This window comes from Xenopus tropicalis, chromosome 7, assembly GCF_000004195.4.
Source record: "Xenopus tropicalis strain Nigerian chromosome 7, UCB_Xtro_10.0, whole genome shotgun sequence".
Lineage (NCBI taxonomy): Eukaryota > Metazoa > Chordata > Amphibia > Anura > Pipidae > Xenopus > Xenopus tropicalis.
Window position 1 is genome coordinate 25,424,084 of NC_030683.2, and position 17,122 is coordinate 25,441,205.

General features: G+C 39.1%; 1 protein-coding gene across 4 annotated transcripts in view; it reads right to left on the minus strand.

The window, feature by feature from the left end:
- Positions 1–17,122, minus strand: part of exoc6 (exocyst complex component 6) — a 165,342-nt gene that overhangs the window by 80,395 nt on the left and 67,825 nt on the right. For all 4 annotated transcript variants that reach the window (XM_031905941.1, XM_031905939.1, XM_031905940.1 and 1 more), the window contains exons 9-17: positions 14,518–14,601; positions 14,375–14,421; positions 13,459–13,579; positions 12,011–12,082; positions 10,064–10,161; positions 8,476–8,581; positions 6,542–6,651; positions 2,249–2,360; positions 98–232 (exon numbers count right to left, since the gene is read on the minus strand). In XM_031905941.1, coding sequence (XP_031761801.1) covers positions 98–232; positions 2,249–2,360; positions 6,542–6,651; positions 8,476–8,581; positions 10,064–10,161; positions 12,011–12,082; positions 13,459–13,579; positions 14,375–14,421; positions 14,518–14,601 — 885 coding nt within the window. The remainder of the gene's footprint in view (positions 1–97; positions 233–2,248; positions 2,361–6,541; positions 6,652–8,475; positions 8,582–10,063; positions 10,162–12,010; positions 12,083–13,458; positions 13,580–14,374; positions 14,422–14,517; positions 14,602–17,122) is intronic.

The window sequence follows — 17,122 nt, forward strand, 5'->3', positions numbered from 1 at the left end:
CGGCTGGATAACTTGCGTAACAAGGTTGAACTGGAGAATTCTGCTGATAATTGCAGTAGAGCACAATGGAAATTCTCAGTGGGATTGTGAGACATACCTTAAATGTAGAAAGTCCATAAAGCCTTGTCGTGTGCACTGTTTCAGGTGAAATATTTGTAATATTTGTTATAAAGTCCTCCAGGTATTTACAGGCTTGCTCCAGGTGTGTGGTGTTGATGATGATCTGAACTAGCTACAAAGCACAAAATACATCCGGTATGAGACGTGCACCACCCCAGAGCCACCTGATTTTCTTTTTTTTTTAAGCTTTTGTCCTTCCAGACATCAATGGCAATACATGGCAATTAGTGTATTACAGGCTGGGGCTGATGGTAATCATATGTTTCCAATTCAATAAAGTTCAGCAAAGTTCCTTTACACGCTGGCTAGCCGCGCACAACAGCATTTATTATCTAAAAAAGTACTTTGTTAAATTAAAATTAAGTTACTAAATAAGTAGTTTATTTAAATTATTTTACTTATTTCCCTTGTACACATTATACCTTCCTATTGATTAGCCACTTTCAGTTTTTTAAAGGATGCTTGTTAATTTAATGTTAGATTATTCCCTTTCTTTTTCAGAGGGATCAGGGGGTATTCCATTTTTATTGGGCTATATTCTACTTGTCAGGGTGCCCATGTGATGTGCTAATAATTGGCACCCCCCGCTAACTATGAGTCTAGATAATTTAGGCCATTTCACCAGTCCACAAGGTCCATCCTAATATGCCGCTTACTTGTCTATAAACTCAACCACTTCTAACCCTTTTGTTGTACAAGACTGTACCACCTAAATTGGCACTATTTGGGGGAAATGCTTTCAAGATAAGGTTTCCAGATTTAAGCTGCCAACTTTAGCCCTTCAGACCAATTTGGCAGCTTATTAGCCTGTGTATGGGGCCCTCTGACGCCCTCCCCAACTGGTGGCTGCCTGAAAATAGGCCATATGTCGATTGGCAGGTTTAAATTTTTGATTGAGGACCCTGTTGACTCATTGATGTGGTCCTGACAGCTTGTATTTTCATCATTGTAATCTACTCATTTGGCCCTACGGCTAAACAATAGGATTTGTCCAATATCACCTGCCATACGTCTGTTACATTGTCCCCCATTACAACTTCTCTTTTGCTCTCTTATTGTTGTTTCTTTTTAACTCCATTTTTTCATGACCCTCCCATTTTTCCTTCCCACAAATACCCACCTGCATCACTGATAACAACTTTAATTGCACACTGACAGGCAGACCCCTTACAGCTGCCACCCGCTGTATATGAGAGTATACAGAGTTTATACAGCAGCTACCACTCCTCTACCACAAATACATGCCTAGCGTTCTCACCTGTGCAATAAAGCCTAGGCCTGTCATTATATATCCACAAAAACATACACCTGAATTCACTGTAGAGATTTATCATGTTCTTTACAGTAGAATTTCCTGCTTCCCTATTAGCCAAGTACATAGGATACACTGCCAAGGGGCCTTACTGATCTGCATCGGTATAAATAGGTGCAAGTTGAAAGTACCAAGCATTTCCTATTTAGAGCACCCTGTTAAATGTTATCCACTGTAAAATAATACATAACCCTTGGGCAGAAGTTATTCTAAAAGTTAGCAGAATACTTGCTTAGTGTTACCTACTGACTGACTAAATAATGATGAATTAATGAATAAAGCTCCTCTCATAAATGGAAGCCTGTTTTTACTTGTTTTATAGCGATAGCAATTCATTGTTTCATAGCCCATAACTGATTTATAAATTTCCCTTTTAATTGCTCTCTTATTGATTCATCTCCAGTCCTGTACCATAAGCTGTATCCTACTTATAGCTTCTGGAGCTGTGCTGCCTGCCATAGACTTGCCCCCTTTATCTCCTATTACTCTCTACTCCTTGGACGGCTGTTCATGGGTTACAGATTTTCAGAATTTATTTGGTTCAAGCCCCCCTTTAATTTTAAATATTAGGCCAGGGACTTGTTTAACGTATATTAAAGTTATATAAAAAAAAAAGAGATATATAAAACCTGACTGTATTAAAAGTTATTTAATGCCATATTTCAGAGTACATCTAGGGCAACAAATACTTGTTCAGCCCAAATGCCAGCTTATTTCTCCCTCAGACTGGGCTTACAAGAATATCCAAAAGATATACATTTTCTTGCTTACTACTGCCTGTTATAGAAGAGATACATGAATATAATTTAGCTGTACCTCAGTTAAACCTATGTGAGGCTTTTTGATGACATTCTGCAAACTGCTGCTCAGTGTTCTGGTGAGAAGCAAATTGGTGGATTTTCGAAGCATGTCATCGATTTCCGTGGAGCTGGAAGAAGAGATTATATTCAGAATTCAGAGACTAAAGATCTGGTAAACTGCTATGATTACAGCAAAATCCATCTATTATTCTGTCTATCTACCTTGCCTTAATCTATCAACCAATCTATCTATTTATCTATCTATCTATCTATCCATGTCTCTCACTCTCTGTCTATCTATATGTCTGTCTGTCTATCTATATGGTGTTCGCATTTTCTCAGCTATTCTTTCTTTAAATAAGCTAAATATGATGCAATGTGAGACTTTAAATATTCGTTTATTAAGGGGTAGGCAGCAAAAGTGTCACACACAGAAATGTAAAATTGAACCATACATCTGGCACTTGCACCAGTTCCTGGTCTTGTAACATGTATAAATACCCCTTGTGCCAGTTGCACCTTTCCTAGTGCATACACACTAATTACAGTTAACACATTTTTTAGCACTACTAGTGTGTATGATTATTTTTTATTTATAAACAACTTACCTTCTTTATTTTAGACTTTCTGACCCTCATAACAAATATGTATTCTCTAAAATGGATATAATAGATTGGGCAAAGATAAGACCTATGTAACCAAAGCAAAGCCTCAGGCTTCTGGCCGCTACTCCCAGCCTTTGGCCATATACACACACAAACTCTACTCTGTACATTCTTTAATTTTTACATAGTAACTGGGGTTAAAAAAAGACTCATGTCCATCAAATCCCACCTTCCAGTTGATACAGAGAAAATTCCTTCCTAACTTCACAACAACAACTGGATCCTAGAAAGTGGCTTTCTATTTTCTCCCCATTGATTGTCAGCAAGACCTAGTGATGAGGGGGAAATGGTTTAGCAAAAACACAACTTTCCTTTTCTTGCTATAGTTCATACAGGAGCAATGGGTGGCTCTGTGTTGTAGCTCCCATCATCCCAGCTATTTGGGAGATTTAACCTTGAAAGCAAGAAAAATGTAGTCCCTGTGAAAAATGTATAATAAAGCAGAAGAATGTAGAACAAGTGAGTGTAGGACTGGCCAGAACAGGAATGACATAGTTGGCCAGTCTAAAGTATATTGCATTATATGGACAAACAATCTCTGTTTTGTTTAAATGGGAAGGGGGGGGGGGGGAAATCTTAGTAGTTAAAAGCACTCAATGTCTAACTACCCACCCCTGCAGGTTGCATTTACATACATTGCTAATTAATGGCCCCCTGCATGGCAATTTTATGTTTCTGGTTTTAAAGGGTTCTGATGGCAACCCTACACCGGGCCCATTTAGGCTCACTGCTTATTTAGTTTCTTAAAGTGATATTTATATAGATTGTATTTATATAGATTGTAAGCTCTACGGGTCAGGGACCTCCATCCTCTTGTGTCTTTGACTCCTAACTTATTGCAACTGTATCTTATATTTATTTATATTGATTGTTATACATTGTATTTATCTATTATCTTAATAACCCTTTGTTTGTATTAATGTATTCTACTGTACAGCGCTGCGTACATAAGTAGCACTTTATAAATAAAGATATACATACATACAATACATACATATTCTTAAGGTGACTTGACCTTAATCAAACATTATTTAAAAATGTCACTGTCTACTGGGAGGGCTTTACAGTCTTAAGCTGGCCATACACACACAGATATATATTGTTTTGTACAATTTTCGGACCATGTATGGGCTCTAAATTATCGCCCCGTTAATTTTCATACCATGGTGGTTGGTCGTTTAGTCAGTCGGACAGGTTAGAAAATTTGGGTTGGATAATGATAAAATCTGTGCATGTATTTTTCTTGGGGGACCTACAATGCATTTCCAGAAAGTCACTTTTGCACAATTGGCGTCTGTCAACTATTTCATGTTCAGAACATCCTCCGATGTTGTTATTATTAGGGCTGTATCCTACAATTTCAGTATGAATGTTAGTTTTAGATTGTTGCATTTAAACGTATGATCGATATCCGAATGTTCAATGGAAGAGGACTAAAATCTGAATGTGTATGGCTACCTTAACGTGCTAAAAATGGTGAGGGCACCAATTAAATCAATGTGGACTTAAGGTGTTGCGTGCAAATGTCACCATAAACACAATTAGTGCTTGTGTACGCTGAGCACTTTCCAAACACTGGAGCACACTTTTTGCTTTACTTTAAAAGCGCCAGTGAATGGTCCCCCTTTCGGCCTTGGTTGTTAGCGGCCACTTTTTACATATGTTTTGTTAGTAAATATTTACAGGTTAGGCCAAAAGGTTACTCGTTAATATGTGTAAATTGCACTCAGTACCAATTAAGGATGTGTGAAATTGCAGTCATTTACATCCATTAGGAGATAAGAATGAGAAGATAAACTGGCAATGGCGGCTGGATTCTCTGTTTTCCAGCTGAGTGTGCAGCTGGGAGCCTATCTCATTGAAATCAGCCCTGGTTAAAAGGCAATCAAATTGAAATTAGTATCACAAAGGAGCAGGTTAATCTGTTCACAGCTAAGACAAAGCAAACACCTTACATGACAATGCCGGGTTGCAGTTTCTAGCACAAATTTACAAATGACGTCGATGCTGAGTTCAATTACTGCTCCCATGAAAATCCGTGGATTAAAGTTCATGCCGAGTGAAGTATAACTTCCTATACTTTGAGAGATCTTGAGATTTGCCATGCAGAGCATGCTGTTTGGGGAATCCAATTTTCCGTTTGCGCCAATAACTTCCAGGTCAGGGTTAAAGCAAGTAGTGATAAGGGCAAGATAAATGGGCTTAACTGCTGGAGGAACAGTATCATGTAGCTTATCTGCTCACAGCACTCCGTGCAAATGTATGGTTGGCAGATGTCCCTAATTTTCAGGGACAGTGAATATTTGGACCCTTTGTAGTTTTTGGCCTCAGAAATATCTTTTTTTTTGTAAATGACCAGCTACAAATAAGTATTTCAGTGGTCCTAAATGCCCAAACAATTAGCTCTCAAAGGTTTTTTCAAGTATCCACTAGCTAAAGTATTGGGCAGCATTTTTACCCCACATTGAAATGCATCCTGCCTGCATATATGTAATTACTAGGTAGAGTATGACTGCTGGGCAGAGCTGCCATAAAAAATCATGGCGCCCAATACTACTGAATTAGCAAGGCTGTCCCGCCAGTAGCAGGCCCAAGTTATTAGGCCACCATCTGTCTGGGCCTCTTGAAATAAATTCCATGCCTGGAATCTACCCCAAACCATCCCCCAACACTCCCAGCCCATTCTTGGCCTGTGATTGAAACCTTTATGTCCCTTAAGGCCTCCCTTTATAGGCTGTTGCTGGAGAGCTACAGTTTAGTAGATGAAAAATGCCTCCTACATGCAGGTGTTTGAATAGAAGTTTATTGAAATACACGCTAAATGCAATCAAAACATATATGGCATTTAATTGCCTTTTTTAAAGGGAAACTATACCCCCAGATTAAATACGTAACCAATAGATATTTTCTAGTGGTCTATTAAAGAATCTTACCAAACTGGAATATATATATCAGTAAATATTTCCCTTTTATATCCTTTCTCTTGATCCACCATTTAGTGATGGGCTATGTGCTCCCTCAGAGATCAGCTGACAGGAAATAATGCAGCTCTGTAACAGGAAATAGTATGGGAGTAAAAGACACAACTTTGCCCATTTTTTAGCTGATGTTGCCTAACATGTATGTCTGGCCTTGTTTTGTTTGTGTGCACTGTGAATCCTATGATCCCACGGGGGCAGCCATTAGTATTTCAAATGACAATTTCCCATTTAGAATTACCTTAAGAAAAAAGTATATTTTGATGAAAACGGTTTATTTAAATAATACAGATGTGCTGCTTTATATTATATTGTTAATGAGACCTATATTGTTGCTCATGCTAGTGTCACACAATGTAAATATGCAGGCAGAGAAAATGCGATCTGCTGCCTTCCTCACACTATAACAAACGCAAGGCATCAGTCTGTCAGTGCATATGGGCAGATTGCAGTGCAAAAATACATATTTTATTGTTTTCATGATAAAATCTGCCCCACGAGCCACACTGATAGGTAGATGCTCTGCGTTTTCTTCCCTGTGTGATTCCAGCCTTAAGGCATAATAATCATTACACGTGGCCCCCTTGATAGGAAGGCGCTCAGGACCCAAAGCAGCTGGAAGCAGCCATATGTGAGAATATGAGCAGCAGTGCTGCCAGCCCTTACCTTCTGTGGAGCGACTCGGAGAATTTAAGGCTTGCGTAGATAAACTCCTTCACCTGTGAGTAAATCTGAGGAACTGACTGAGATACCGGGAGTTTCTTTGGAAATGGCTTCTAGGGTAAAGAAAAGCAAAGTGACCCATTAATACTTTGCTTAGCTATAATTTAAACACCCTACATAGAAAACATATATTCATTTTCCAATTATACACACAATAAGGACAGACAACAAAAGCTTATATAGCTCCTAGTAGTAGAAAAAGGAATTTTGTGCGAAAACACAACATTATGGGGTTGATTCACTAAAGTGCGTTAAAACGAGCGCTATTTATAGCATGCGCTAAAAATTATATCGGTTCTTATTTTTTGCGACTTAACGTACGATTCACTAAAAGGATAGGTGTCATAATTTAGATGTAATGTTCTTTGCGTTATTTTACTCGCGATGAGCGTTTTTCTTGCGTTATTTTTCGCCGTGGGCGAATACTACTTTTCTGAAAAAGTAGAGGCTAGAAAACTGGCGGCTGCATCACTCTAGGACCAACACAGACTTGAAAAAATCCCACTGCAAACTCCATGTTGTGTTGCCAAAAGCTCACCAATTACAATTTTCTTTAAGTACCGCCTGCCCCAAGTAGGTGTTAATTTTCGCTCAGACTAATGCGATATTTAGCGCATTTAATGCTTAATATGTGTTTGTGAATCATGCGTTAGTATTATATCTATGTGAGAATTAACACAATGTGAGGTAAATAACGCATTCTGCATTTTTTTGCACATGCGATATGCGTTTTAATGCATGCAAAATGACTTTGATGAATCGGTCGTTATTTATTGCGTGCTTTTTAGCGCAAAAAAGCATGCGATAAGCGTTATCGCACTTTAGTGAGTCGCCCCTTTGTATTTATTCTGACCTGAACACATTGTTTTTAAAAATGCACACACAACTTTAAAATGTGCACACAAAATAATTTTTTGGGCAAAAAGGAATTAGAGGGAACATTGTGTGGGGCCCATGCAGACCTGTCAGGAGAGGGTTGGGTCCGCAGCCAATGTAATCTTCACCTGAAAGAATTTTCCACGCTTCCCAATCAATATCTGACTGCATCCTAATCAGTTATCTATCAGAGAGGCCATAGCTGTGGCAAAAAGCACAGAAATCTGCTGCCCAAGAGTGGCCAAGTCACGAGTCACTACAGCCAGTTTAGTCCCTGTACAACTAGCTTAACTTAACTTTAGAGCTAAGGAGATGCCCAATGGAACACTAGTCTCTGAAGCTGGCCAATGAGAGATTCAGCCGTACCACCCAACATTCAAATCAGTGGCACACTGCTCTCTGGGCAAGGCTCTTGGTTAGGCAGACCTAGACCCCTCTGTTTCATGAGTTGCCTTTATGTCAGCTTTAAGTATTTTATAGAATGTCCAATTCCTAGCAACTTTGCAATTGGTCTTCATTATTTATTTAATTTATTATTATTGTTGCTTTTTATTACTTATATTCCTATTCAGAACCACTCCTATTCATACCCCAGTCTCTCATTTAAACCACTGCCTGGTTGCTAAGACAATACAAGACCATAGCAATTGGATAACTGCTGAAATTCCAAACTGGAGAGCTGATGAACATGAAAACTAACTGCAAATTGTCTCAGAATATCAGTATCTGCTTCATAATAAAAATGTATTTAAAGGTGAACAACCCCATTAATGTATAAGGCATACAAGCAAGCCATATAGTCTGAATGGTGATCTCTAACATCATTTTGCCCACATCATGGTACTGTATTTATAACATAAATAATAATAATTGATTTACATTCATACATTCAGAAAAGTCACTTAACTGTGCATGTGTGAAAAATGTTTAAAAAAATGAATGCATGTGGAATAACTGCAGCCCTTGCCCTTAAGATTATTTGGGCAAAATGCCAGGGATACCTTATCAGTCTCTGCGTCCTGGAAAGGAAACTTGCTAATAACAATTCTGTATTCCTCCTCATTGGCTATTGGAATAGGACTGTAGTTATCAGCTTCAAAAATGGTCCTGCAGTAACAAAAAGAAAAGATGAGAAATTATAAAACAGACTGCTGCCATTCTGCAAACCAATAATGGAATGGCTCAGTCTAATTAAAAGAAAATGTATTGACTTACAAATAGACAGTGCTGTGTACATTGCTAGCTATGCTTCTGTGTGAGAGGTATACACAATATATATATATGTGTGTGTGTGTGTCTGTGTGTGTATATATAAATATATATATATACATATATATATATGTTACATCCTGGGATGGTTGTCATGGCTAAGCAGAAACTGCATGGAGCCCAGTACAAACAGGTATTGTATCTGTTATCCAGAATGCTCAGGACCTGGGGTTATTGGGACATGGGTTCTTTCTGTAATTTGGATCTCCATACCATAAGTCTATTTAAAAATCATTTAAAAATTAATTACATCCAATAGGATTGTTTCACCTCCAATATAGATTAATTATATTTTAGTTGGGATTAAGTACAAGGTACAACAAAATTTTTTTTTAAACAAAATAAATTATTAGATTTAAATGTAGTCTATGGGCGATGGCCTTTCCGTAATTTGGTGCTTTCTGGATAACAGGTTTTCTGGATAACAAGTTAACATTCTACAATTATTGATGTAACATAAGCCAAAGCTAAATTGCACAAAACAGTTTTGTCCAACTCTACCATCTGGTAGAAAACAATGGTTAATTAAGTGGTGGAAAAAGTATTTTGGCCCTGAGCTCCATCTGTCAGCTCCATGTGCATAATACAGGGAGCGTTCCATTCCCTTATACTAATGATAGGGGGAGAGGAGTGTCATATCTGCCACTGTTTTCCACTAGATGGTGGACACAAAACCCTGTGACAATTAATGGTGCCATGTCACCAGATGCAACAGTTCTTGACATTAACATTGCTGTACAAAACAAAACATTAGACATAACATTTATACATCATTTGCAATTCAAGAAAAATGTGTTGTGGTGTGTAAAGCAGTTTTGATCAGGTAGTTTAAACACTAACCCATGACTAACAATAGCAAATGGATTTATTGATATTAATATTAAATCCAAAAGTCATTTTACAAGTACAAATGGGGATCCTGTGCTCAAGTTAGTGAGGGCAGCCACTAACCAGAAATGAAGTCCAGAAATGAAAAATATTTATTTTAAATATTCACTAGTTTACTTTAAACCATGGACATGGAAATTGGTGGGATGTAAAGAAAAATGTTTTTTTGGCATCTTATATTAAAAGTACATTTAGAAGGCTTAAATTAGAAGATATATGAAGTATATATGTTAATGCAGGCCCAGACTGGCAATCTGTGGACTCCAGCAAATGCTAGGGGGGGGCTGCTGTATGATCCCATAGACAGGTCACTATTTATTTGGCCCTCTGAGTAGCTGGAATGACAGGGCCTATTATGAATCCCAGTTTTGACCTGTGCTAATGTGCAGGGAAGCGTTAAACACAACCCATCTGATTCATAAATTGGCGTACCTGAATATACCTGCCCATTTTTTAAGCAGCGTTTCATTGTATCTATCTCTTACTTCAAACAGCAGATCAAAGAGCCGAGTAACAGGAAAACCAAAGCCCTGCAAAGATAGAAAAACAGTTATGTAAGAAAGCATTTTCTGGGAAGCATTTTCATTTTTAAACCTAAATCTAAACCCCCCAAATAAAATGCTGTACACACGGGGAGATTAGTCGCCGTGCGACAAATCTCCCTTGTCGCGGGCAACTAATCTCCCTGAAATGCCATCCCATCGGCTAGAATGTAAGTCACTGGTGGGATGGCATACGCGGCGCTGCGATTTGCCAAAGTCGCGGAAGTTTCCTCTTAAGGTTGCATTAAAACCTGGTGTAATGCTAAACAGAGTCTTCTGTAGGCTGCCAGTCCACACAGGGGCTACTAAATATACAATTAAAGCTCTTAGAGAACCCCCCGGGGAACTTTTTACATGTTTGTTTTGCAACACTTTTCATTTGACAGCATATAAAAGTTTGGAGAAGGAGAAAGGTGAGATCAAAAGCCTGGACAGTTCTAATAGGAAGTGACAAATATGGCACCAGATACTTTTGGGAAGAGCACTGTACAGTTGCTGTAGCTACTTATTTGTCAGTAATGCCAAAATGTGGAAAATTGTCTTTGTTTGCAAAAATGCAGCTGGCTTATAAGGAGGAAGAAGGACTGAGATGGAGGAGGGATACAGGAATAAATGTGGTAACAATTAGGATATAGAGGGGAAAGGTGGGAGTATAAAGGGAGCTCAAATGCAAATGGAGAGGATGGAAATAAAAAAAATAAATAATGGAAAAAAAAGACAATGGGAAAAAGGAAGATGGACACAGAAGATAAAAAAACACAAAAAGAGGAAGAATGACACATGCAGTTGGGAAAAGAAGAGGAAAAGAATGAAAAGCAAAAGGAGAAACAGGGGTACAGTAGCCCTACACATTTGCACTGTATAGTTTGTGCAGAATTGGCATTACTACGACCTTACCAAAGCTAATGTGCAACTTTTGGAGGGTGGTGAAGTCTGGGTATATGCCACCTTAAAATGCTACCTGCAAGTACATGACCTATACAGATTTTTCTCATGGGCTGCAGGTGTTCTGTTCATGCTGCACCCCAACACCAGATCTGTTCCAGAGCTACACTAAGGGGCACATTTACTAAGACACGAATCAGAACTGAATTGGAAAAATTCCAATTTGAAAACGAACATTTTGCGACTTTACGACTTTTCGGAAATTGTCGCGACTTTTTCGTTACCAATACGTTTTGCGCGAAAAAACGTGAGTTTTTCGTAGCCATTCCGAAAGTTGCGCAAAATCTGGCGATTTTTTCGTAGCGTTAAAACTTGCGCGAAAAGTTGCGCCTTTTTCGTAGCGTTAAAACTTAAAAGGTGCGACGTTTCGCGCAAGTTTTAACGCTACGAAAAATCGCCAGATTTTGCGCAACTTTCGGAATGGCTACGAAAAACTCGCGTTTTTTCGCACAAATCGTATTAGTAACGAAAAAGTCGCGACAATTTTCCAAAAAAAATCGCAAAATACCGATCATTACGAAAAAAACGCAATCGGACGCATTCGGCCCGTTCGTGGGTTAGTAAATGTGCCCCTAAGGGACTGATAAATGCAGCTGGTGGCTGAATCTAAAGTTGCTTAATAGAATTAAAAAATAAACCTAAAATGTCCTGCAGAATTTATACATAAAAAAAAAAAACCTGCATCCCTGCTTTTTGTTTGTAGGAGACCGAATCCCATGATATATATATATATATATATAAAACTGTTCACCTGGCATATTCCTACAGTAGAAAATAAACTTATTTTATATCTGACAGAACTGAGCACAATGAAATGTTTCTTCTTTCATCTGGCATCCAAGGCCTGGCGAATCTAATTAGACTGAACTGGAAGATCCCAGATAACACTTACCTGCATAGTATCAGCAAACACAACAATCAGGTTCTTAAGCTCCAGGACAAGATCGGGGTCAGTGCAATACGACTACAAAGAAATGAGATTTGTTAAGTGTATTACAAACTGTGCTTAAAAGCTGCACCTTGTGCTAAATCGACTGGTGAGGAAAGATGTGCTGAGATATTGGGCTCTGATCTGATACCCAGGTCTGCAGATAATATCACAGAGGTTTTAATGATAACTTTTTTCTATGACCAAGAGATTCTCACTGCATGCTGTGTATAAGTGCACAGTTTTACTTGGAGTGACAAAAATACCCCCTGTGGGGGGATCTATTATTTATGATGTGACCCATAGCTCTCCAGCTTCTGCTGAAAAGTGGCTCTGTATGCATACATATAAGCTGTGAGCTGCTCAAGAGAATACTCAGTTAGTTGCTTTCATTTACCCACATAATTGTCATGTTGCTTTCATTATTTTAACTGCATTAGACCAAGATAAAGTATTAGTTACAGTTTGCTACCGCACTATGGCATCTTTGCAGGGTCACTGTGTATGAGTCTGCGTGTATACATGAAAGTTATATAAGTCTGTATTTCATCAATAGGCCTCTTAGGTCTCACCTATCCATGCAGTGAGGGGGCAGTGCAAGTAAAGTGGGATTTTAACCCAGTATGTCCAGAATGGAGCACATAGGGCATAAGGGATCCTTAGCACTCTGCACCTAACAAACACTGGCAGCTCTGTATTCATGGAGGAAGTATGGCTATTCATTCTCCATTCTGAAGCACAAACATGAGTCCACTTTTTGTACTTTACCCTGCACTTTGTAAATAAGGCCCTTAAAGACTCGATTTTGCACCCCTCAACATTCTAGCATTTGGATTCAGGGCCTTTGTAAAGAAGGCACAGTAAGTTTTCAGTGTATTGTAACAGATTTGTATTTATATATTTCTGTACAGCAAATAATTCACCCATAATAAACTGGTCCTGAAAGGTCTTATCTCTCTTCGATTATCACTGCCTGCATCATCCCAGAAGTTACGTTTAAGGGGAACTTCCCATTTCAGTGAATAAACCAGAAAAAGTTTATTTTGGGAACAGGGTATCTGGCGCAATCATCTGAAACCATTTCCTGGTGGCAGTCTGAGTGCTGACCTATTCAGTTTGATCTAATGAAGGCCAGTTGAGGCTAATGAGGACAGATAGCCTTAATAACAGCAGATTAACTATGCATATTCTAAAGTACTACACTATGCTGTAAGGACCCAGTAACTTGTAAATCAGAGAAGGATTATGCAGATAGCCCTCAGCTGTGGCTCACAGCTTGAACCTCCCGGGAACACAAAAGCCCTGGTAGCACTAGAACACAAGCCCTGACTGCTGAAGGATGCTGGGAGTTGCATGTATGTACCTTTCAGTCATTACATAACCCCACCAGGTCAGAATTCTGCCTTTCTTACCGAGTGCGTTCGAAGGACAGCTATGATCTTCGACTGCGCCATATTCCATAGTTCGGTGGTGTAAGAGCCAGTGACGAGCCCTTGTGTTACATGTAAAATATGATCTTCCACAACAAAAAATCTGAAATAAAGGGGAAAAAACTGTTTATTCAAATTAATGTGTCAGTAGATTTCACATTCAATAACATCATTCTAAGAATATTCATGGTTGGCGTATCTGTACATTTGGGTGAAATTTTATGGGTAAAGCAAGGCTGATCTTTTATTGTGGAAGGCATTAAGAAACGTTGCCATTTCATTTAATAAGCCCTGACAGGGGCAGTCTTTGGGCAGAGCAGAGATGGGCACCAACAACAGGGAACCCACAAGGGAAAGAATGTTGTGTGGTTCACTTACTCAGCTGGGGCATTTCATTTCTATAGAATGATTTCCATATGATGATCAAAACCCATGAGAAATTTCACCACTTGATGCTAACTCAATGGTACCCAACCTGTCCCCAAAGTACAACTCCCAGCATTTTGTAATATGTAACCAAGTGTCTGACCTTGCTAGGGGCTGGTTGAGACTAAAGGGTTGGGACCTACTGTTGGATTCCATAACGTATTTTAAATAAACCACCACCCTGTTCTAGACCTGCAAACACTGACTAGCATCATCTAGAAGACCCATCTAAGATTCCCATAAATGAGAGCCCCAAAGATCCGGAGTAGTAGCTGGCAATATAGCTAGGATTTAGGCCCACAGCAAACAATCAATAGATATTGCATAGATATTGCACTTGATATTGTGGAAGTGAATACGGCAGATCTTCTTCACAAGACGGCACCAACTGAAACTCTCTATATGCCTTCAATCTTGAAAAGAATATCAATATAAAACATGGTGAAAATTCACAATGCATTAAAATACTCACCCTGCAATCTGACTGAAATATTTTCTGTAACCTTCAACAGTTTCATGCTTTTAAAACAGAGCACAAAAAAGACACACATATATTAATACATATCAAGTTGTGGACAGTCAAGAACAATATTCTCTGAAAGAAAATCAGTTTACCATGGTGGACTGGGGCTGCAGGACTAATCTCGCTTGTTTTCTTCTCTGCTTTCTGTAGTAGTTTTCAAATACTTCTTTATCACCCTAAAACGTAACCACAGAGAGAGACGTTAATGTTCCCCAGATGCTAAAGAGCAATTCGCCTAAATATGATCTGAGGCTGCAGCTTATCGCTCTCAGGCTGATAAGGAGCCAAGAAAATGATAATTTGATACTAGTTATAATTTGATTAAACCACAATTCTTACTTAAACTGATCAGAACTCCCGCTGAAAATGAATTCTGAAGGCAGTCTATTGCTAAAATCTGACTCCTGCTATGGTAATGTCAAGAGAAAGGGACAAACATTATAGCTTACATGAAATAGGGTAGAATCACATTCATATAAATGTATTTAGAAGGAGTCTACTCTAATTAAGACATATAATATTGCCAATGATGTTTTTAGACTAGTCATGTAACTATTTAAATCCTGCACAGGTTGTAGTTGTACTTTGTTGTTGCTTTTGTTACACAATCTAATGTGCCCTTTATTCCTCTGTGGATGTGTGGAGGAACGCATTGGACAAACATGCTTGAGAAAGGGTGCAAAGAGCCCATAGTATTGCTCTTTTTCAGTACATTGCCATTAAGCATGGATAAAGACTATTTTAATGGAGTGCTGCTTAGGTGTTGTAAGTTGCTGTATTTGACCCTGGAGCTAGTTCAGGAGCACATGTCTGCTATAACTGGTGTGCCATTCCTATGATCTATTTGTGTGTGACCAGAACTGGAAAACACCACTATGAATGATGGTCTTTTATCTTAGTGGTGTGTCTGCCAGTTTGGCACTAATGGGGGGATGGGCTCTGGATTTCAGGAGGCATGGAAAAAAACCTTTAAAGTGCCATGGACACTAATGGTTGGTACCAGTTTGATGGTATATCTTCCTGCTGCCCATTGTATATTCTATTTGATCTCTGTTAAAGACTTTAGTCTCTAGCTGATCCTGTCTGATCTCTGTCTGCCCTGGCCCATTGCCTGGACTTAAGCTTGTTAGCTCATCACCCGCCCTTTTACCCTGTGTATAACAGTGCCTACTGTCTGCCTTTCCTGCCTCAAAATACCCCTGTTGGCCAAGAATCTATTCCAGGTCTGGACTCGGATTCAAAATAGGCCCTGACTTTTTAAGTACACAGAGGCCCAAATAGCCCTCCACCAGCCCACTAAATAGTAACTGCCTATGGCATCTTACAGCAGGCCCTTGGGTATTTGCCAGAACCAACAGATTTCCAGTCTGGCCCTGACCTGTCCTGTCTTATCTCTAGTCAGCTTCCTCCTTGACAATAAGTAATACTATACAGCATTGTTCCCCAACCAGTGGCTCGTGAGCAACATGTTGCTCACCAACCCTATGCATGTTGCTCCCGGTGGCCTCAAAGTAGGTGCCTATTTTTTTATTAAGGTAAGGAGGCAAGTTTAGGTTGCAAAAAAACAAGTATAATGCCAAACAGAGCCTTCTGTAGGCTGCCAGTCCACATAGGGGCTATTAAGTAGACAACTAAACCTGTATTGGCACCCCCAGGAACCTTTCTCATGCTTGTGTTGCTCCCCAACACTTTTTCCATTTAAATATGGCTCATGGGTATAAAAGGTTGCTGCTACACAGCATGTAACTCACTGTCAGGAAAATGTCCTTGACTATTAGAAAAGTTTTGACTGCAATCAAAGACATTTCACTTGTGTCTTTTCTCAGAAGTAAAAGAGGCATCATTGTGTTCTCAATAAGAAGAACCATTCAGAAGAAGACATCTGTCCAATGAAAACTACTACAACTCTACTGTCCCATCAAACCAGTTAATGCAATGGCACCTGCATGCCTGCAGTATTTATGCAGCTTTTGGGGGACATGTTACTGTTAGGTCAGTCTCTTAGTATTCCATTAAGCAGTTCTAAGCTCTCCCATTTTGGCTTACCAAACAACAAAACAAACCACAGCTTGGCCAGTGTGCATTGGGCAGCCCCAGGTACTGACTGTACAAACACAATTATAATGCAGTAGACTCAAGCCTGATGATTGCACCAGTAAGGAGCCATCCACAGACGTTTGGACATAAAAGGCACATAATTTGAGGGGCCTATTTATATTTTCATATCACTTTATATATAATATATGGATTTATGATTCATTTAGTGTATCTGTTCCTTCTAATTTAATTTAATATTAAATCAAAACTCTATGCTACATTCTTTTTTAACTTTTTTCAATTTTTTGCACTTTCCTCCCTCTTGGAGCGTACGGACGACAGTTGCAAGATTTATTCTCTGTGCTTCTTCCTGGAGACTTGACTTGATTTGCACAATCAGGATTCCTGCTGCATAATGCTCACTTTCCTGAGCCATCCTACCGTATATCACAGCAGTCAAACTTTGCAGGTTTTGCATTAGAAATCCCCCCTTTTCCCTCCTAAACCTTAACTTCTTCATCACTATGACAAGAACATAAAATTTTTATTACGGGAACACAGGCATGGGAAGATTTATAGCGCCTTGAAAAGATACAGGACTAATCAGGAGGCGCACAATGAAGAAGCACAGGGAGACTGTTAAGAGGAAAGATGGCAGTT